This window comes from Pipra filicauda, unplaced genomic scaffold, assembly GCF_003945595.2.
Source record: "Pipra filicauda isolate LSUMZ 115617 unplaced genomic scaffold, ASM394559v2 scaffold129_size2064235_pilon, whole genome shotgun sequence".
NCBI classification, from domain to species: domain Eukaryota; kingdom Metazoa; phylum Chordata; class Aves; order Passeriformes; family Pipridae; genus Pipra; species Pipra filicauda.
The window spans coordinates 1,563,868-1,584,471 of record NW_024103762.1 but is presented as its reverse complement, the minus strand read 5'-3'; the positions used below and the strand labels follow the sequence as shown (position 1 = coordinate 1,584,471).

General features: G+C 43.4%; 2 protein-coding genes and 1 long non-coding RNA gene across 8 annotated transcripts in view; 2 read left to right on the top strand and 1 right to left on the bottom strand.

Annotated features, from left to right (window-relative positions):
- The first annotated feature begins 1,396 nt into the window (after positions 1 to 1,396).
- LOC120325274 lies at positions 1,397 to 11,538 on the top strand. Of its 3 annotated transcripts, none has more exons than XR_005567193.1 (3): positions 1,397 to 1,501; positions 7,700 to 7,934; positions 8,237 to 11,538. It is a non-coding gene; the product is annotated as an uncharacterized LOC120325274 (long non-coding RNA). The 3 variants fall into 3 exon arrangements; XR_005567184.1 differs by lacking the exon at positions 1,397 to 1,501 and adding an exon at positions 1,507 to 1,588; XR_005567192.1 differs by lacking the exon at positions 1,397 to 1,501 and adding an exon at positions 6,241 to 7,096.
- Positions 5,264 to 14,368, bottom strand: TMEM130 (transmembrane protein 130). The gene is made up of 8 exons (XM_027726178.2): positions 13,968 to 14,368; positions 12,208 to 12,498; positions 10,774 to 10,942; positions 9,577 to 9,746; positions 8,851 to 8,935; positions 7,671 to 7,873; positions 6,556 to 6,668; positions 5,264 to 5,827 (listed from the first exon to the last, which is right to left on the bottom strand). The coding sequence occupies exons 1-8, from the start codon at positions 14,023 to 14,025 to the stop codon at positions 5,651 to 5,653; spliced, it is 1,266 nt and encodes a 421-aa protein (XP_027581979.1). The 5' UTR covers positions 14,026 to 14,368; the 3' UTR covers positions 5,264 to 5,650.
- Positions 14,369 to 14,531: 163 nt separating this feature from the next.
- LOC113990613 (transformation/transcription domain associated protein) overlaps positions 14,532 to 20,604 on the top strand; it is a 75,987-nt gene continuing 69,914 nt past the window's right edge. For 2 of the 4 annotated variants that reach the window (XM_027726173.2, XM_039391119.1), the window contains exons 1-9: positions 14,962 to 15,031; positions 15,269 to 15,343; positions 15,895 to 16,039; positions 16,383 to 16,432; positions 17,388 to 17,498; positions 18,062 to 18,166; positions 18,798 to 18,881; positions 19,597 to 19,653; positions 20,232 to 20,357. In XM_027726173.2, coding sequence (XP_027581974.1) covers positions 15,940 to 16,039; positions 16,383 to 16,432; positions 17,388 to 17,498; positions 18,062 to 18,166; positions 18,798 to 18,881; positions 19,597 to 19,653; positions 20,232 to 20,357 — 633 coding nt within the window. In that variant the 5' untranslated portion in view covers positions 14,962 to 15,031; positions 15,269 to 15,343; positions 15,895 to 15,939. Of the gene's footprint in view, positions 14,736 to 14,937; positions 15,032 to 15,268; positions 15,344 to 15,894; positions 16,040 to 16,382; positions 16,433 to 17,387; positions 17,499 to 18,061; positions 18,167 to 18,797; positions 18,882 to 19,596; positions 19,654 to 20,231; positions 20,358 to 20,604 lie in introns of those variants that run through there. The other 2 variants (XM_039391123.1, XM_039391127.1) reach the window with 2 other exon arrangements.

Below are 20,604 nucleotides of genomic sequence, written 5' to 3'. Positions count from 1 at the left end.
GGTGAGAGAAATCCATTAAACTTGGAGTTAATTAGTATGGGAAGATTGTAATTTATCTAGATTGCCTGAATGAAAGTAAGGGCATTGCTATTTAATTAGCAAGTGGATTTTTAGATTATTTTTTCTTTTTTGATTTTATTCAAAATATTGTAAGTGCTTTGCATATAATGAAAGAAGACTAGATTAAGGACAGGAGACTGAAAAGACATTAAAAACCTATGGCATAAAATGAATTTTTTTGCTATTAAGTACATGCTTTTGATCAGATAAGAGAACTTCTATTGCTGTGGTCTGTTCTCATTTTGTATCTAAATTATGGCTAGAAAAGATTCTTTAAATAACAAAGTCCTAATTTATATTATCAGGAAAGACCGAATTTATAGAATTATTAAACCAGAACATGCCTGTTTGTTGCTTCTTTTGCTTCCCTATTTCTGAGACCTTACACTGAAGTGACAGGTACCTCCAGGTGATTTCAAGAAATGTTTACACTCAGCTGTCTTTTATACTGTGTGCTGCTTTCTTAATTTTCCTTAATTTAAGATAAGTCATTGCAGATTGAAACTTCTGCAGATCACTACTTCTACCAAGTAACAAGCGATAGGACAAGAGGAAATGACCTCAAGTTGCACCAGGGGAGGTTTAGATTGGATATTAGGAAAACTTTCTTCACCAAAAGGGTTGTTAAACGTTGGCACAGGCTGCCCAGGGCAGTGGTGGAGTCACCATTCCTGGAGGGGTTTAAAAGGTGTGTAGATGTGGCACTTGGGGACATGGTTTAGCGGTGGCCTTGGCAGTGCTGGGTTAACGGTTGGACTTGATGATCTTAAAAGTAATTTCCAACATAAATGATCCTATGATCCACAGTTACTCTCCCTCATGGACAGTGATGCTGCTTTGGTTCACGGGAATGGGCCATATCCGTCCAGCTCCTGATCCTGCCGTGTGTGTCCCGCTGGTGTGAGGGACTGTGGGACGGGGTGTCGTTGTGCAAAGTGCACTGAATAAAGTACAGAAAGTTCTCTTCCAGGAGCGTTACTGCCTGGACAACATGTTTAGTCTGTCCTTCCATCCATCCATCCATTGCTTTCCAGTGAGGGACATGGGGCTCGCCCCACACAGGGCGGCGTTTCTGTGCAGCCCTGACTCAGAGTAATGTCTCACGGCTGCTTGGGGCGGCACCAGCCCTGCGGTACTTTTGCTGTGCATAACACGCGCGTTTGCTTTATCGACTCCGGCTGTGCTTTCCCCCGCCCCACACGAGGCCCGGCCGGGGCTGAGCGCGGCCATGGCGGCGGCGCCTGAGGGACATCCCCGCGCGGCGCGCGCCCCCTGCTGCGCGTCCCGCGCCTTCGCCTCATGGCCGGGCCGTGCCCGGGAGAGGGGGCCGGGATGTGGGAAAGGAAACCTGGGTGTGGGGCTTTCCTCGCACCACGGGCCGCGGGAAGGACCGGCATTAGCTAGATGGTCATCACCTTTATAATCTCGACTTTTAATGCAGGTATTTACAGCTGCCGTATCTCCATACGGCTCCCTTTTGCCTCCTGCGAGCGGTGATAGTATCACTTCCCTGCCTCCCAGGACTGCTGTGAGTAAACGCTTTAGAAAATTATTTGGCTGGGGTAGTCTTTTCCTAGTGCTCTGGTAAAATTGGCTCCTGTAGTTGTGTTAGTTGTTGCACAACTGTGGTGTTTTGTAAAACACGCAGATCAAGGGAGGGGGTTCTGCCCCTTAGCTCAGGTGAGACCTCACCTGCAGAGCTGCCTCCAGCTCCGGGGGCCCAGCACGGGAAGGACATGGAGCTGTTGGAGCGAGTCCAGAGGAGGCCACTGAGATGATCAGAGGAATGGAGCACCTCTGCTGTGAGGGAAGGCTGAAAGAGTTGGGATTATTCAGCCTGGAGAGGGCTTTGGAGTGGCCGAATTACAGCCTTCCAGTACCTGAAGGGAGCCTGCAAGAAGGATGGAGAGAGACTATTTACAAGGGTCTGGAGTGACAGGACAAGGGAGAATGGCTTCAAACTAAAAGAGAGTAGGTTTAGATTGGATACTAGGAAAAAATTCTTTCCTGTGAGAGTGGTGAGGCACTGGCACAGGTTGCCCAGAGAAGCTGCTGCCCCATCCCTGGAATTGTTCAAGGCCACTGATGGGGCTCTGAGCAACCCGGGATAGTGAAAAATGTCTCTGCCCATGGCAGGGGTGTTGGAACAAGATGATCTTTAAGGTCCCTTCCAACCCAAACCGTTTTATATTTTGGGTTCTACGGTCTTCTGTGACTGCTCTCTTCGTGCACACTGCTGTAGGAATTACATGCCCTGGCAACAAGTATTCCCATGCTGAAAGAAGTTTCTGGAACTTCTGCATTCCCCACTTTAGTAGCTGTAATTTAAAAATCCACATTTCTAGTGTGCGGTGTGCTGTCAAAGCTGAGATCTGCAGGATTTGAACAACTTTGTGACAGCTGCAGGATGGCATTTCAGTTTCCATGGAAACTGGCACTGGCTCTACAAAATCAAGGTGAAGTGTTGGCTGATTATCTAATAATAAAGCTGAGCATTTAAATATGAAGTTCTTCACCTTCCTTCTGCTGAAAGAATCTCCATTCCTCCAGCACACAGCAAACGCGATAGAGGTCTTGTGACTTCAAATTGTTGTCACAGCTTGGGCTGTGTAATCTCCTTTCCAGAGATGAAAGACAGAATTCAGCCTTGACCTGTTTAGCCACGGAGCCTCATGCTCTGCTGTTAAGATAAAGGTCCAATTTGCCCTCATAACTGCTGCACAGACCGACACCATTGTTTATATGACAAATTGCAGAATAAAAGAAGTTCTTTTGCTTTACTGTGTTTTTATACTATGCATTTCCAGAACATTTTTGTGCTCAAATACATTTTCTTGTAACTAGTTCTCATTGCCTAAACTTTTTATCTGCCCACACTCTTGCTTATCACCTGAATTTAATCTCTCTTTGGCTTTGCACTCACTGGACTCTTGCTTTGAATCAGTGAGTTTGATCGTTTTGCTGAACATTCCTTTTTTCAGGTCATTGATTTCTAAGGTTAACAAAATGAATCCTCCTACTGCTCCTTGTTCCGTCCCACTAATCTCTTTGCTATATCCTGAACCGCTCAATTACCTTTTGTCTTCAATTTCAGATGCATTTATCGAACCCACAGATCAGTCTTTAGTGCAGGAAGCAGTTTCATACTGGATTCAAGAACATGTTCGTGTGAATATTTCTCATACTTACACCTCAATTTGCTAAGGCTGTTTAAATTTCCTTGGTTAATTTGCTTCTTGACATGCCCTTTAAAGTGTACTTTCTCCGCTGCTTATTTTTTGCCAGAGAAGTCTTTCTTTCTAACCTCTATACTTTTCCATCTGCTCTTGAGTAGTATCTTCCACTATTTGATAGTGTTGACTTTCCACTTTGCAGCACTTTATCTTTTCTACCCTTCCGAATCATTTGACTCCTTTGTCATCCTTTGTTCATTTTAGGAAGAGAGTAAGAGGCAATATTCTTCTGAAGGACATTTGCTCTGCTTTCCTTAATAGGAAATTGGGGATTTTCTTAGGCCTGTTAGTGATGTTTTATATCACTAACTCCATGTCTCACTCTTTTGGACTGGGACATGATCAGCTGTATCTCAGATCGGACATACAGAGGAGAGCACAAAGGCAAAAACCCAAAGCAGCAATGTTTGTGGCCTAACACCCCATGATACCCTCTGAATCACCTGGAAAAAAAATTAATGGAGAAAGGGGCAGAGCATAGGTCTTAATCCTTTTATATGATCTTTCTCAAACCCAAATGACCCCTGTTGCATGTATCTGAGTCTGCTGTCACAGATACTGTCTTTGCTAGGATTGCCTTATGGAGAAGAAAGGGCTTTTTACACATTCATTAGCATGTCAAGGGGTTGTCTTTAAGTGTATTACAACAGCAAGGGCCACATATCTGTCACAAATGTAATAAAAGAAGCTCAAACTAAACTTCTGGCTGCAGAAAGCCCCTGTGCAGTCTGTCTAGGGCTTTGTCACTCTCAGCTGCATTTTGCATATCAGAAATCTTTTCAGTGCCCAAAGACCATGTAGCCATTTACCAACCACACTGACATCCCATAACGAGTCTCTGTACCTTTGGCAGTGGCTCAGAGGGCTGGGATCTCAGGAATAGACAATAAAACTGAAGCTCTCAGGCACAGTAGCTTGTTTGCTAAAGAGAGGCACATTTTTAACAGTAACTGAATATGACTGAAGATAAGAGTCTGATACCAGAGCACTGAGGAGGAATACAAAGGACACCACTCCTAATCAACAAGCTTGCATAGAAATACAGTTTCTCTTTAGAAGAAAAGCCAAGAGAAGTTCTGCCTTGGAAAGTACTTTTTGACAAAAACTGGGGTTTATAGAATTTGTTATCTTAGATGATCCCATTCTACTTTAAATGTATCACGCTTATTAACAGAGCCCTTCTGAAGTCCTGTAATTTTGTTCACAGGGGAACTGAAGCTCTGGGCTTCTCTGAGGAAACACAGAAGTTGAATGTGTGACCTGAGCACTCCAAAAACCTCACAGTAAATCCCCTCCCATTCAGACAATTATCTCCCAATCAGTGCATTTGAGAAATTATGAAAAACCCCAAGCCCACAATACCCATAGGCTTTAAATTAGAGGTGGGGAAGGTGTGTCACATTCAAAAAAAGAAATGGCCACAAAGGCACTTTTGTTTAAAAGCCTCCAGGGTACTCTGAAATGCCTCATAGCAGGGGGCAAAGCCTGGCAGAGCAGGAAGCTGATAGTAGATGATAGTCTGCAACAGGCATGGAGTTCATACAGCCTTGAACATTGAGTATGAATTCAAATTGAATATGTTTTTCTGAGCATCTTTGAGTTACTGGCTGTTGCATTTTTTGGAAGAGGAGCTTTAATGACTAGCTGGGGAGTAATATGAGAAAGAAAAGAAGAATGAACAGCTTGGAAAAAAAAAACTTTCTGAAAAAGATTAGTGTTGCATCACTTCATAAAGTGGTAGACATGTGGACCCTTGTACAGCACCAAAATACTGCTAGCAGGTAGCTCTCCAAGAGCAGGTCATCAGCCACTACGGTCTGACAGAAGTCTATTAGCTTAAAAAGAAGGTCTTTTAAGACAGGAGGAAAAAAGACAACATAATTAGGTGGTCTGGTTCATTGGAAGCATCTCGGCCGTTCTCAACCTGGACACATCAGTTCCCTTATGGAAGAAATACTCATTCAACAGCATTTTGTGTGACTTCCATTTCCAGTAATATTGTTGTAACATAGGAAACAGAGGTATGTTCATCTTAAGCATTTTCTTCTTTTAAACAGACAGCAGAAGGAACAGAAAAATTATAGGAGGTAGTGAGTTTAGCAAACTTGTGCATAAAACAATCTTTCATAAGAATAAAATGCTGCATTTACAGCTGTAAATGTACACACCCGTATAAGTTAAAAATACAAAGCTACTTTTCTTTTTTAGCTCAGAGAATGAAAAAATCAAGTGCTGGATTTAAAATGGTGAACCTCATTGCACTGGCAAAATGAAACCATTTGTGCAACATTGGGCTTTTAACTTATCCTAAGTGAGAAAGTTAGACAGTTGGTGCAACCAAAGTGCAGTTGAGTTCTTCACTGTGTGTACATTTTGACTGGCTTGTAAAAAGAATGTCGAAGTTCATGACTCTCCCTGGCAGCTTCCTTTGATGACTGAAGAAAACATGATCTGCAACATAGTGGGCCACAGCCTGACTCTGAATGATTAGACAGGTGTTCATCAGACAGTGGAGAAAAGTCAAAGTCAGCTACCTGGAAAAAGAACATCAAAGAGATCATTTTTAGTTTTGTTCCTTCTGGCTTAAGTGAGTCCAGCAAAAATACATAGGGCCAGAAATGGCACTTGGTCCTCAACCATTTTCAGTCAGTCACCAACTTCAAATAGACTTCTGATTCATACCTGCTGCTCATAGGCAGTCTCTCTACAGGTAAGTTATTCCCATTGTGGCACAACGTAAAGGGTATTAGGTACTTTGCAAAGTACCATGAAAGCTACTTTTGATTTAGGAACTCATGCTTATTACAAACACATTTTGTAGCAAATAAAAGGTGTATCAAAGCTGGAAGGGAGCTGGAGAGATGAAGGTCACATACTAGGGGTAGGTAACAATTCAGTGCTGTTTTAGGCACTGAATATCCTATATCTTCTTGCACTATCTCTCTGCTTTCTTTTGTGTAACTACTCTGAGGTAGATCCTCTGGGAGAGATATTTCAGTGCAAGCATCTGCTTGAGAATATTGACAAATTGCTCATGGAAACTTGATTTAGAGTTCTCTGCAATAAGCCAGACACGCGCCTGTTGCTAAAAGTGTTTGCCTACACTGTTTAGATTTTTCAGTGGAACAGATCATACATACCAGGGAAATGTTCCCTCCAGCTCCACTTGTCTGGGGATTACAGAACCTGTCATACTAAATACCTTTCATGGCTGAAAGATACTTAATTACTGTCCCAGCTGAAAGTAGGAGTAACTGAATACCTCCACAAGATCTTTTTGTTGTGTGTTACTTCGGAAGGTCGTGTACAGCACCAGCAGCAACATCACTGAAACCAGAGCGATGCAGACCAGGACTAAGAAAGCTGGGTGGATCCCTAGGAAAGAGCACAAGGACACATTCCTGGAGTGCTACAATACCCTGAGAAGGGGCAACAGTGAGAAGGAAAAGATGGAGAAGTTTTAGGAGAAGCTCTTGTATTTATAGAACAAAGGAGATGTGTGTAAGAGGGAATAAATTTTCCATCCTGGATTACTCCATGCCTTTCTGAAATCTCAGAAGAGGGAAAAGGTCTTTCCCATTTTACCTGCCTTTTCTCTTGAACAACCTAAAAAACCCCACCCCGTTACTTGTGTTAGCCCTGACTCCCCAGGGTGTTTGTACCTCTGTGGTACTCCAAGAGGATAGGAAAGGATAGGATTATTTCACTTTCACAGCAGCCTCCAGGACAGAGGATTTAGCCCTGAATGCACATCAGTGCCTTCTGGAGTGATCTGCCCTGTCTGTACACAAGTGCTGCCCATGGTAAGATGGGGTAACTGTTCTGTATCACAAGGTTGCCCTCTGTCCTCTTCATCTGGCCACCTAACCACTTTCCCAGATGATTTGGGAACCCAAAAGGGGCACATGTGACCATGTATAGGGGAGCCAGCAGGGATCGCTTGCGGGAGGGACAGAAATCTGTAATGAAATGGAGGCCTGGAGAAATCTGCTCTCAAAACCCCCATGACTAAACTAAAAGGAGAATTGAGACTGTTTAATTAAGTGAGCGTGACAGATGTAGATTTTCCTAATTATCCTTTCTAACTACCAAAACTGGACTATTTAAACTGAAAAATATGTGATTTAAGTAATATAGCCTTCCCAGAAAACTTACTAGCTTCTGGACACCCTTGGGACTAAGGGTTCAGCAGACTGCAAGAAGCTCAGAGCAATTACAGCAGGCACATTATAAACTCTCTCTTATTCCTGTCCTTTTAGGAATCTATACAAAGTTTTCAGAAACCTCGTCAGCAGGCTGGTTAATTCTTAATTGTCCTTAACCTGTTTGAGACTGTCAGTTCCCTGACAAGTGGGAATCTCTCTCCCTGCTCCTCACCTGTTGGCCACACTTTTATCCCGTGGTAGGTTTGCAGCATCGTGACGCCGTTCTCCACTCTGATGCTGAGGCAATACTGCCCCGCGTCTCTGAAGGTGTGGCTGAGATTGTAGCAGGAGCCACTGATCTCCACCAGATGGCATTTGTCACCTTCAAGTGGAATGCACTCGGATTTTATAAGCCAGCATAGTGCCAGTGGTGGGCTGAAAGGAAAAGAGCAAAAAGACACGGCAGAAAAAAGTGAAAAATTCACGAAAATTTCAGGTAAGAGCTTGGTTAAACTTATGTAATAATTTTAAAAATAATGAAGGTAATCTAAATACAAATAGAGAAGTAATTAACCTCACAAGTGTTTGGTTTACAGCATTTGCCAAGTGAAAAGGTTCTTTGTGGTGCTCCTGTGAAGGTAAGTCTTTCAGCTGAGAGCTGAATACCTGTGTGGGTCACCGGCAGGCCACTGTGTGTAGAAAACTCCACAGTCATTCTCCAAAAAAGATTAAAGGAGGCTTTTTTCCCTGCACTTCCAAGGGAGTATACGTTGTTTGTTCTTTGTCCTTCTCACACAGAAATCATTGTCTGTGCTACTGAAGCACACCCAAGACTTTTCTAATTAAAAAAACCCTGCAGCTGAAACTGGAAAGAACGTAAGATGAGCTCTGGACAATGGGCTAACAGCTGGAAAAGGTAAATTAATTGCAAGGACCGCAGCATTCCCTTACAATAACAAAAGGTTTTTATTTGTTATCAAGCGATCTAGTGCAACCCACTTTATGTCCATATGGCTTCTCACCATGTCTAATTGATGCTTTTCATTTACAGTTCCAGGCCTCTGTTCCAACTGATGCTGCCCAAACTCACCTTATGCACCATGGACTTTGATTCTGACATCAGATAGAGCTTTTCTTTGCCCCATTTTATTAGTTTTTGTTTCTTATCTCTTTATGACATTCTCTGCTAAAGAAAGCAGCATGTTTATGTGCTTAGCTCATTTTCCAGCTTTGTTTTTGATAACCCATCTCTCAAGCCTTTGTCATTGCTTCTCTATCTTAAACTCCTATTGCATCAGCCCCAGTCCTGTGACTAGGAGGTTACCAAGCCTGCTTTTAGTGATCTCAGGTTTGTCTGTAATGGTTTTTGCTGTTTTCACGTTTTGGGGAATGAAGTCTTGTTTGCTACTTACGTGCCATTGATATGAAGAGATAAATTCAAGTTTTCCATTACGTGAGTTTCTCTGGAGCCCACTATGTTAATACTTTTAACAGCATCTGAAAAGAAATAAAAAGGCAGCATGTCACACTCCACGTGGAAACTGGAAACTCACTGGTTTTCCAGTGAAGGTTTGTTTTCAGTCTTAGCAGATTTGAGCTCCATCAACCACACAAATAATAATATTTGTCTCATACCCCAAAAGGAAACCTACCAGTAGAGATGTTGTAAGTTTTCTGAATTTTTGATGATTTCTTTTTAATATATAATCAACTACTTTATTAATTCTTTACATTTTTCCTTCCATGTTTATTTACTCCTGAAGCTGACCAAATTAATGAGACTTTCCTAATGCCTGTTTTAACTTATGTATTGTTTAGGATTAGCTGGTATAAACTGACAAATCCAGCAAAAGTCATGGTCAACATTTTATTGTTTTAAGTGTATGTGAGATTTTCAAAAAGACAGTAAATTTTTGTTGTAGGTTAAAAAGAAACAGAAGATTTTATATGTTTCCCCCCGTTTTTCTGCACTAGAACAACACAAAGTCCATTTTGCAATGGAAACACTTCATTGATTCATGTTGGCCAGTTCTCGCATGTGAAACTGTGCTGAAGTTGTGTTACCACTTTAAAGCTAGATTTTATCTGTACATATATATCAAGTTGTGAATTGAATATGCAAAATGTTTTTTGATTACCCAAGAGCTCCAGAGCTGTGGTAAAATCACCAGTTTTCTGCATAATTTCTCTTTCGTGGATGATGCTTCCAATTTGCTCCCATTCAGCTACGACTTTCAGGTGCACCGTGCGATTCCCCATGGAAGAGCAGTTACAGTAGACAAAGGGTTCCTTGGTAATCTGGTAAACTCTGTGTGAAACAGGAAAAGGTTTAGAATCCAAATTGCCTTTTACCAAGTGCTTGCAGATTTCTGGTTTAAAATAGGACAAGCTCTAATATATTTTCTTTACAGACTCCAGTCGCTGTGATTCTAATTCTGCTTTATGTCCCTATCAATGAGGATTCATGTCTATGGCATTACCTATAGAACTACAATCACCATAAGATCTGGAGTAAACTTGTGCATTTTTAATGAAAGAAACTAAAGATTATGCTAAAAGAATTCACAAAGTGAAATAGGAATAGTCAGTATATTAAGAAAACAACTTTCATAGCAGGCAGACTATAAGTTAACTGAAACTAAGGTGGGGGGGAGAAAGAAAGAAACAAAATAGTATTCAAAGACTAAAGCTTACATCTCACATCTCTCTTTGCCTATACATGTATTCATCTTCAAATAAGATAAATAACTGAACGGTTTTTTCCTCCCTACTGCCGTGTGGCTTTACCCATGGTTTTATTTCTAATGGTTCTGAGTGCTGTTCTACCCCTGGTAAAGTGCACCTGCATGTTATTTGAGACACTCTCCACTTTCAAAAGCTCCTCACCAAACTGTTGTATATTTATGGATAGCTGGTCATGATAACAGCTCCTTGTTGCCCAACCACTGCTTCCATTCTCTTTAAGTGCACAAATTATTCACATACACAACACCCACCTGCTAATGGAGATCTGCAGGCACAATGATGTTTTAAAATAATTTACAATAAGCTGCTTATTTCATTTCACTCCACTCAGTTTGGCTCATCACACACACAGGGTAGTACATGTAAGCATATATCTGAACAAGAAATCTAGGTCTTTAAAACATCATCATTTTGTGAGCACCCAGTGAATTTAGATTTTCAGAATTCACCAGGGTGACATGCCAAGGATGTACCAACTCACAAAGGCGTATGCTTTGTCTTGTGATTTAACTATGATTTTTCTCTAGATGAGCATCTGAATCAGACCCATCTTGAATACTCCTTAAAGCCAACCAAGTAACCACACCTACCCATCTCCAAAATCCCAGTTGTAGACAAATGATGCTGACTTGAAGTAATGACTTGGGTCATGAAGAGAGAAGGAAATCCGGGTCACTGTGCCTGTGGAGGAACTAGAACCCCATGTGACAACTTCACTGTCTTCTATCTGGGCAATGGTGAGATTCCCTGTGATAAATTCTGCAGAATAATAAGGTGGGAAAAGAATGACAGTATATGTCACTTCCATAACATACTTTGTGTGTGTATCAAAACATTACTGCTTAAGTTTTTCTGTGTCCTACTCCAAGTGGTTAAGTGTATTTTATATCTATTATTCAGTGTTGTTACATATGTTAATGAGGCAGTGAAATTAAAATACTCATTTAGGGTCATACAGTGGGTCATGATAAAACTTCTAATAGAACTAAGAAATCTTGGACTGATTAAGGTCAGTATAAACTTTTACTCTTGATGTAAAAACAAGTGGGATTAACAATGAGTATCTAGATTTAGAACCAAACCACTATACACACCCTTCATGTTTGGGGTGCTGGGGTTTATTTGTTTGTTTAGGGAGGTTTTCTATATTGCTGGGTTTTTGTTTTTTAGTTTTTAGCTATTTCTACATAAATTAAAATTTGACTGTGACGAAGAACAGAGCTCTATATATTGTGAATACAGAAAGGATTAAGGTTTGATGTCTATGAGAGGTTTTATGTTGGAATTTGTTTACGAGACTGATCTAAAAGAAACACTCTAACCTGTGAATAAAGAGGTATTATGATGACACGGCAGAAAGCTGTCAGTTGATGATTTCATGTCAACCTCCTGTACCAGACATTGGGTTAATCATACCACCCCACTGGTTAATTTGTAAAAAAAAAAAAAAGGCATATTTATGGTTATGAATATTCCCAATAAGCTGAAATTGCACTTAGCAACATTTGAAAATGCAGCCATGATTTCATATCTGATTTCAGTACACTCATTTAGAGCTTTAAAAGAAAATGTAAAGGCTCTGTTGTGGTGATGGCCTAAGATCTGCTGTGTCATGCAACAGGGAAAATCAGCAGACTGTCACTGCTGCTGGTCATCCTAACTTTAAAAGTGGAAATGCTGGGAAGCATTGTTTTAGGACTCTGGATATCTCTGAACAATGCTGATGTGTGAACTGCAGCTGCTGAAGCTTCTGGTTTCTAGTTCAGTTTCTCCAAGTGACAGAGGCAGGAAAATATGGGCAGGATCACACTTCCTGGATGTAGATAGACTGCAGTGTGGCTCTAACTGTACTAATGGTACAATGTCACCTAAACTCACCTTCAGTCAAAGGGCTACACAAATCAAACTCTGTTGTCAGGAGCCATATTTACAACTGACTTTCATTTTCCTGGTGCTAAGAAAGGCAGCCAGCACCCTGAATACTGAATTCCTGAAGGTGTAGAGGTTGTAAAGGCAAATCTTACCTGTGATCTGAAGCACAGTGACATTTCTAGCAACCGGCCGACACAGCCAACAGTTCCTGTGAGTCACCCAGACAGACACAGGAAAAGTCCCAGGAAATTCTCCGGTCACATTAATTACAGAGTTAAACCCCTGCTCAGATTTCTCTATCAGAATCAGAGGAGCATAAATCCAGTTAAAGTGATACACGTCTGATGTGACGCTTTCATTCTTCACACTTAGAGTGGCCTGAACAGTAGCTTGAGCTCCTGTTGTGATGGGACCATTGTTGGTTATTTCTAGATCATATGCCTCTGCGGAAATGAGAAGAAAAAAAGCAAAACAAACCTTGTTGTACTGCATTTTTAATGTTATTTATTTATTTGCACATTTTAACTAGTCAGTTGAACCACCTCTGCTGCTCTGAATGACTCACTTTTATCTTCTCTGCTTACTTCAGCTCTTGCAACTACTGCAGTGGATGGAGTGTGAGTGAAGTTGGGTTTTATGGAAAGGATAGATTCAATTTTTCCAGAAAATAGCAGTGCAGCAACATTAAAGGATCTGCATGTGTTAAAAATTAACAAAAAACCGAGCCTAAAACCTCAAAACAAAAGGAAAGGCAACAACCACCAATAGCTATGAACTTGGACAGAGCTGGGAGCAGGATCTGGTTGCCTCCAATATGGAGCATGTTCCCTCCCTGGCTCTCCTCTCACCAGCAGGGCTGGGCAGAGCAGTAGAGCTAGGGGGTTCTCATGCTGGTGCCTTTCCTTCTCTCTTTCAGCAGCCACCAGATTGCTAACCGGGACAGGAACCCTTGAGCTTCAGAATTTGCATTTCTCACTCATCCGTGATCTGTAATGTGGAGGGAGCACTGGGGTCACCCAGCTCCTGTGCTGGTTTTTCTGCACCCATCAGCTTGGGATAGAGTGGAAAGAGATTCCAAAGCATCTACTTAGTGCCCACATTTTATTTTACACATCACAGGTGCTGAGCAATTCTGGAGGCAAAAGGACTGTGAGAAATGAACTGTAACATCACTGCCTGAGCAAGAACTCCACTGTTCACATTTCACAGCACAAGAAATGCCCTGAGTTCAGTTTTTTGAGTTAACAGAGAAATGCTTGTGATTTGATGAAATCTGGCACAGAGAGGTTTCATGTCTCTAGAATATTCAGGCTATGCTCCACTTCAGCAGAACTTGGGAAAAAAATAGCCAGTTACCTCATGCTTATCTAGCACTTCTCCTTGGAGGTTATCGTTGTGCTGCACAAACCAGGGCCATATCGGCCCAACAGCTGCAGCAGCTGGAGTTTCAGTGGCAAACCCAAGGTCACTCAAAGAGTGATTGGCACAGCAAGACATTCCATCCAGTTCAGGGATTTCTTCTACCTTCCCGACCTCTCTCTGCAGAATGCAGCTCTGCGAGTCCCACAGCGAGGGACAGCGGCTGCCCAGGTGCCTTGTGACCCGCGGCGCGGGATCAGAGGAGGGAGCAGAAGCGCAACTTTTAGGTCAGATGTGCAAAGGAGAACCCCGGCTGCTCGGGATGCGCCACCTACACTGCAGGCTCCAAGGTCGCAGCGCCCGAGAATAAAGTCTGGGGTGGTGGAAAGGTGCCCGGAGCTGCCTCCATCCCCGGTCATAGCTGTTAAGCTGGGGCAGCGAACCACCTCCCGCAGCAGTAATGCAGCTCACGGCTAATGTGTGACCTCTCGTTCCCCGCAGCCCCTCGCCCGCTCCCCGGCGGCGATGCCAGCGCGGCCCCGCGGCCCCTTACCTGCCACCGGGGGGGCACCGAGGCCGAGCAGCAGCATCACGCAGGTCAGCCGCACCATGCTGGGGGCCGCGGGGGCCGCGGGTCGGTGCCGGGACCGGGTCTGGTACGAGGTCTAGGACCAGATCTGGTACCGGCTCTGGCCGCGCTGGGGCCGGCGCTGCCCCCGAGGCTCTGCGGCACCTCCGTCCGCGCCCCCGGGCCGCTCCCCCGCGGCAGCGCCCAGCCCGCCTCTCCCGGGGGCAGTTCCTGCGGGATCGTGTTGGCAGCGTGACGGGGCTGCGAAGCCGACGGGGAGTTTAGACAAATAATCAATAAAACAGCGCACAAATGCCGCCCATCTGCGGAGAGCGCGGGGACAGCTCTTAGGGTTCGGACGGGGTTTGTGCTGTGCTTCGGGGATGACACGCACGGGTTCGGTGTTTCGGAGGCCCCGGTGGCGCGGGGACGGCTCGGCTGCGGTTACCGGCACCTGGGCTGCGGTTACCGGTCCCGCAGCGCCCCGGAGGGCCCGTGACGGGCGCGCTGCCGCAGGGAGCCAGAGCCAGAGACCCGCAGTGGGCTGTGGGATTTTAAAATTAATTTATTTAATATTTTTTCCTTAAACTCCTCATTCGAAGCCCTTTGTCACTCCTGGTTGCGGTTTTGTTTCTCCTGGCGGATCAGCCCCCTCTGCTTGGATTCCGGCCCTGCCGCCGCTCTCCCGGGGCCCCGGCGGGCCGAGTCGAGCCGTGCAGGCCGGAGGGACCGGCAGCGGCCGCGTCTGCCTCGGTAACTCTCGCCCGCTGTTACCGGGGCCGAGGGGGCGGGCGGGGCTCGCCTCAGGCAGCGCCGGGCTGGAGCGGCTCAAGGCAGGGGTGGCACCGAGGCCGGTGAAGGGACCGGGCGGTACCGCGGAGCTCCGCGCCGGCCTCCGCCCCGGGAGAGGCGCGGGAGGCGGCACCGGAGGAGGCGGCCGGAACTGAGCGCGGGCGCTTCCGTCGCGCCCATGCGCTGCCGGCAGCCTCCGGCAGCAACAAAGGAGGGACCCGGGGCGCCGCGGCTGAGCCGGGCCCGGGAGTCGCGGGGTGAGGAGAGCGGGGACAGCGCCCCGGCGGGGCCCGGGCCGGGGTGGAGCGGAGCGGTGTGGGGCGAGGCCGGCGCGGCGCTGCCGGCGGGGCGGGACCGGCGCGGCGGGGGCAGGAGGAAGCGGCTGGAGCGCCGCCGACACCGCCGCCGGAGGCCTCGAGCCGAGCGCGGCACCGGCAGCGCTGAGGGGCGGGGGAGGCGCCGGCGCGGCCGCTCACGGGTGCCCCTGTTCGCAGGGCGGAGATGGGGCCGGCGTGATGGCGCCCTGGCCGCGGGGAGGAGCCGGTGCGAGCAGCGCTGCGGCGGGGAAGGTGAGGGGCGTCCCGGGGGGCGTTTGGGGGCGCCCCCGGCCACGGAGGCCGTGAGGAGCGCGGACAGAAACCGCCCAGGGCAGCGGGGAGGCCGCCGGTCTCTCAAGATGAACGTGGTTTTAGGTTTCTTTACAAGCGAGAAAGGCAGCTCGTGGACAACTTCGGGTACCGCTGGGAGTGAGTCCCGCCGAGGTGTGTCCGAGGGGAGCTGTAAGTTTGGGATCCTGGGTGACAGGATAACAGGTGTGCGGTGTTGGGAGCATTCCCGAGCCAGGAGCCTGCTGCTGGGAGAGACGGAACCAAGCAAAACGCTTGGATGTTTGGGCTGTGTTGGAAAGAGCCCAATAACCACTTGTATCTGTTAGTGCATTCCTGTTGCAGTGAGTGCTGTTCATGCTTGGCATTGTATTTGTAAGCTTAAGTAAATGTGACAGCTGTGGTTTATGGAAAAGGTGGTCCCCCTCAATAGGTCAGAAAAATGGATGTAGTGATCTGATAGCGGCTGTTAACCAGCCATATAAACTAACAAATACTTCTTTATTCTTTTGTAGGTGTGTTGATTTTAGGTACTGAAAGCTGACCTTTCCTCCTTCAAGATGGCATTTGTTTCAGCACAAGGGCCTACGGTGGTGGACCAAACCACTTTGATGAAAAAATACCTTCAATTTGTGGCTGCTCTTACAGATGTCAATACACGTAAGAGATTTTTTTCTTATTGAAAATTACAGTTCTTCAGTAGTTTGTTTCACAAATGTTGCAGTACTGTTCAGGCAGTAGTTCAATGTCAAATTCACTTTGAATTTTGTTTGAGTTTTGATTTTTGAAGAAGCAAAGTGATGAGCAATACTTGCATGAGCCAGAGTGAGTGAGTTGAGTGCGTGTGTAGTTGTGTGGTGGTTGAGAGAATGGTGTGCCTTATAATTGGGCGATGATAGCTAAACTGATAAGATCTGATTGCTTCTTTGATCAATGAGCCTGGTGTTTTCCTTCATGGTCTAGTTTTACATTTACATTTTTTTGCTTCAATTTCCATTTTCAGCTGATGAAACCAAATTGAAAATGATGCAAGAAGTCAGTGAGAATTTTGAGGTAAATAAAAAGAAAAAAAGCCCAAACAACAAAACCCCAACAAAAAAACCCCAACCTTCTGCAGTGGCAGCCTTTCATGTGCTTAGTGTATGTTGGCTTGATTTCTGGTTTTATGTGGTTGAAAGATTAATGTTAGTATCTTGTGACTTATAATTTAAACAGTTACAGGTTATTGATTTTAGGTTTGTATTTAGGAATTAGGCAGGTTGTTGAAGGAATTACGTTTGAACTTATAGAGCTTTCATTCCCTAGTCTTTATTCAGTAAGCATTTAAATAAAAGTGAAGTCAGATTTTTCTTCCATTTTTTGAATGGAAATCTCTGTATTTAATGCTTTCCTTTATTTGGTTCAAATGTGTATTGTGCCCTTGTGAAACAGAGGCCCTTGTGATTCCTCTGAGTAGTTCCATAGTATAGAAGTGAGAGAGGAGTTGTCAGATGCAGCAGGGAAAATGTGGGACTCAAGTTAACCTTGTGTTAGCAGAAATTATACTCTAGGTGAATACTTAGTTATTATGTGGCCATTCTGAAATTCATGTTCAAATTCTGTTGGGTGCATTATTGATTTGGATGTAGAACTGAACATGGATTGATGATTCCGGAGGACTTCTTGAGGTGAGGTTTAAAACTGAGGTGCTTCCCCACAGTACTACCTACGTGGCAATGCCAGTTGGGCTGGCTGTTGGAATGTTGTTCTGGGCTAGCAGAGCATATGGCTCTTCTAAACCAATTTCTGGATGAAAACATTTGATAGATTTGATTCTTGTTTCTTACAAATTTTTTGTTTGAGCATGAGTTTTTTTCTTCACGGTTTCTTCATAGAGAGTAAAGGAATTAATTTGTATTCCCCTTTGCTTGCTTCACTGGTAGTGCTCTGTAGTGCCTCAGCAGAATGTAACTAAATCTAATCTCTGTAATGTCTATTATATACCTCTCCATTTTTTGTTCTTAATTAGAATGTGACATCATCCCCTCAATATTCTACGTTCCTGGAACACATCATCCCTCGGTTTCTCACCTTTCTACAGGATGGAGAAGTTCAGTTTCTGCAGGAGAAGCCAGCACAGGTAGACTGTTTGGAGCATCTCTTGTCTTTTTGCAGTGAAGTCCTTGATTAACCTAATGAACTGATTTATGTATAGACTTGTTAAAAATAGATCTGTCATTTGGAGTGAAATTGAAAAAGTCCAGTTTCTAAGTAAGTTACAGATAAACTTTGCAAATCTGGGCTTCTATGAAAAATAAGGAAAAATTAGGTGTGACAGGATTGGCTTTCTTGCAGAAATACTCTACACTGTTATGGTACAAATTACTGACTTTACTGAGGGTTAGGAATGAAGGGCAAAAGTTGAATCTTTGTCATTAAATACTTTAAATTGCATTCCTTAAAAAAAGTTTGAAAACTTTCATTTTTCAACTGTAAATTTGTTAAATTTCCCTTAATTCACATATGTGTAGGAAGCATTATGTGTTTGTATATAAACCTGTATCTACATGAAATAAATGGCTTTTTTTTTCTATTTAAGCATGCAGAAGTCTTAAGCTGAAAAAGATGTTGTAACCCCTTGTTGGGTTTTGAGGGCTTTTAAAAAAGTTCTGTCATATCTTTGTGTTTTTTTTTTTTTTACAGCAACTCCGAAAGCTTGTGCTTGAAATAATTCACAGAATACCAACAAATGAACATCTTCGTCTTCATACCAAAAATATCCTGTCTGTGATGTTTAGATTTCTAGAGGTACTTTTTTTCCTTTTAAAACTGTTTCAAATTTTCAGAAGTATTTTCCTCTACTTTCTTCATATCCAAAGTTTGCTGGGAGTAGAATTTTCAGTAGTTGTGCTACTGGATCAGGAGTGGAAGGGCATTCTATTTAGGCTTCACCCATGTCATCTCTTAGCACAAACAGGTTTTCTGCATGTTCTGTTCTGCCCTTTGAAAATGTGGATTTTACAAATGCAGGGAACTGTTCTCATGCTGGACAAGATTTCTTGGCAGAGAGCTTATTCTAGAGAGTTTGTTTTCTTTCTTGGAATTGAAAACACTGGCATTTGAAGCTCCCAGAAAAGAGCCTACTCTAGGCAGAGGTGTTTAAATAGCCCCACATGGGTCTCTCTGCCTGAGAGGCACTAGGAACAGGTCTGATGGTACAGAGTGGTTGAAAGTTCTGGGTTTTGTTCCCATAGGGTTGGATTTAATTTTAGCCACTCTAGGACTACAAGGTATCAAAGGAAAGGCATCTTGCTCATGCAAATTCATATTAATGGAGCACTTTAGATTATTGAGAAGAATATAATTTATAGGGTTTTGAAGTACTTACAGAGTAGTTGAAGAATTTAGCAGTGAACTCACTAAAGATTCTTTTTTTCAGACGGAGAATGAAGAAAATGTACTGATTTGCTTAAGAATAATTATTGAATTGCACAAACAGTTCCGACCACCAGTCACTCAAGAAGTAGGTCATAAATCTTTTTATGTGCTATAGAACTTACTGCCATGCTCTTCAGAATTGCTGTTTTCTTCTAGTGGGTTGGTTGATTTGTTTTCCTGCTGTCCTTTTATGTTGCCTGACCTGTTATGGAAGCCATGTATTTAATTTTTTTTTTAACCATTAAGTAATTTTTAAAAGGATTGCATAGTGCTACCAACCCTGATTAAAAACCAAACTCTCAAGGTCTAGTTGTCTTTGCTTCAAGGGCTTATGGACAATATGATCAGACTAAGGAATAGAATTCCCATACAAAGGAAGAGAACTGTTGCCTTTTTGGTTTGTGAAGGGAAAATCCTGGAACAGGAATGTTATGATTGTCTTCCCCCTATCCCCTTCTTTTCTCCTGTAACTCATCAAGGAGTATTTAAAAGTTGCCTTTTTTCCATGGTCTTTTCCTGTGAAGACTTAGTTGTTTCATAGTAATTATTTCTAATAACACTGTGTTTGGAACTATGTTGAGATGGTAGGTGGATTGGAGTCTTTCCAAGTGAAATTCAAATTAATATTGACATAACAGAAGGAAATAGGAGGACACTTTCAGATTATTTTCAATTATCATGAAAAATATGCTGTACTGTTGAGTAGAGATTTTATGTAATTGTACTGTAAATACAGAGGTTCTAATATGGTGGGTTTTTTTTAAAATTTATTTATGGTAAACTGACTTCTTCCTTCCTAGATCCATCATTTCTTGGACTTTGTGAAACAGATTTACAAGGAACTTCCAAAAGTAGTGGTAAGCTTTTTATTTCTTAAATTGCCCTTGCTACAGTCAGAAAACTAGTTTTTATTTCTTTATTTTATCTCATAATTATTTTTGTATCTAGTGATCCAAGTTAAATACAGTTTTAGTGGCTATATTTATCAAAAATATGTCTAAGAATGGAGACATTTAGATTTTTGATTTGGAGAACCTTCTGTTTCTAGCACAGAGAAAATAGAGGCGAACTTTAGTAAGACACTAAAGAGCCAGTGCTGTGGCTACAGTTGTTTCCATGTAGCCAAATGTGTCTTTTTCTGGGGGAAGGGAGGGAGGTGGATGTCTGAGCTTCCTCCCTGATACAGAGTAACTGTTTGGGTGTTTTTGTGTAGCAAAAGAACCCCCTTGGGTGGGGTTGCTTTTCCGCTGCTCTCTGTGGTGGGGGAGGTCTCAGGTTGTGTGTCCGGCCCTGGCAGACCCTGCAGTTCCAGCATCGCACACCGAGAGGAAAAAACTGCTCTGGGGAAAAATTCTATGGGGCAGTTCTAAGGGGATAAAAGGCCTTTTGACTACTAATAACATTATTATGTTTTTCTTCTGCTCTTTGCTTGTAGAATCGGTATTTTGAGAATCCTCAGGTGATTCCAGAGAACACTGTTCCCACCCCTGAGATGGTTGGCATGATCACAACCATCGTGGTGAAAGTAAACCCTGAGCGAGAGGATAGCGAGACCAGAACAGTGAGTATTCCAGCTGCTCCTTGCCTGTGACACTGTCTGTATCACAATACCACAAATTAGAAGGCCAGGTAAAAATAATAGACTCTTTTTGCTTGTTTTTCTTATAAAAATTTATCCTCAGAAGCTGATTGACACTTTTCAGGTATTTTCTATACAGCTGTAATTACAAGATTTTTATTTAATATAATGCCAAATGATTTTGTGCTTTTTAAATGTTAGTATTGCCAAGTGTAGTGCTATTAAAATG

Coding starts and splice junctions, on each gene's coding strand:
- TMEM130 (XM_027726178.2), bottom strand. CDS start 14,025: ATGGTGCGGCTGACCTGCGTGATGCTGCTGCTCGGCCTCGGTGCCCCC. Junction 10,943..12,207: donor CACTGTGCTTCAGATCACAG/GTAAGATTTGCC, acceptor ATTATTCTGCAG/AATTTATCACAGGGAATCTC. Junction 9,747..10,773: donor AACTGGGATTTTGGAGATGG/GTAGGTGTGGTT, acceptor TGTTTCACACAG/AGTTTACCAGATTACCAAGG.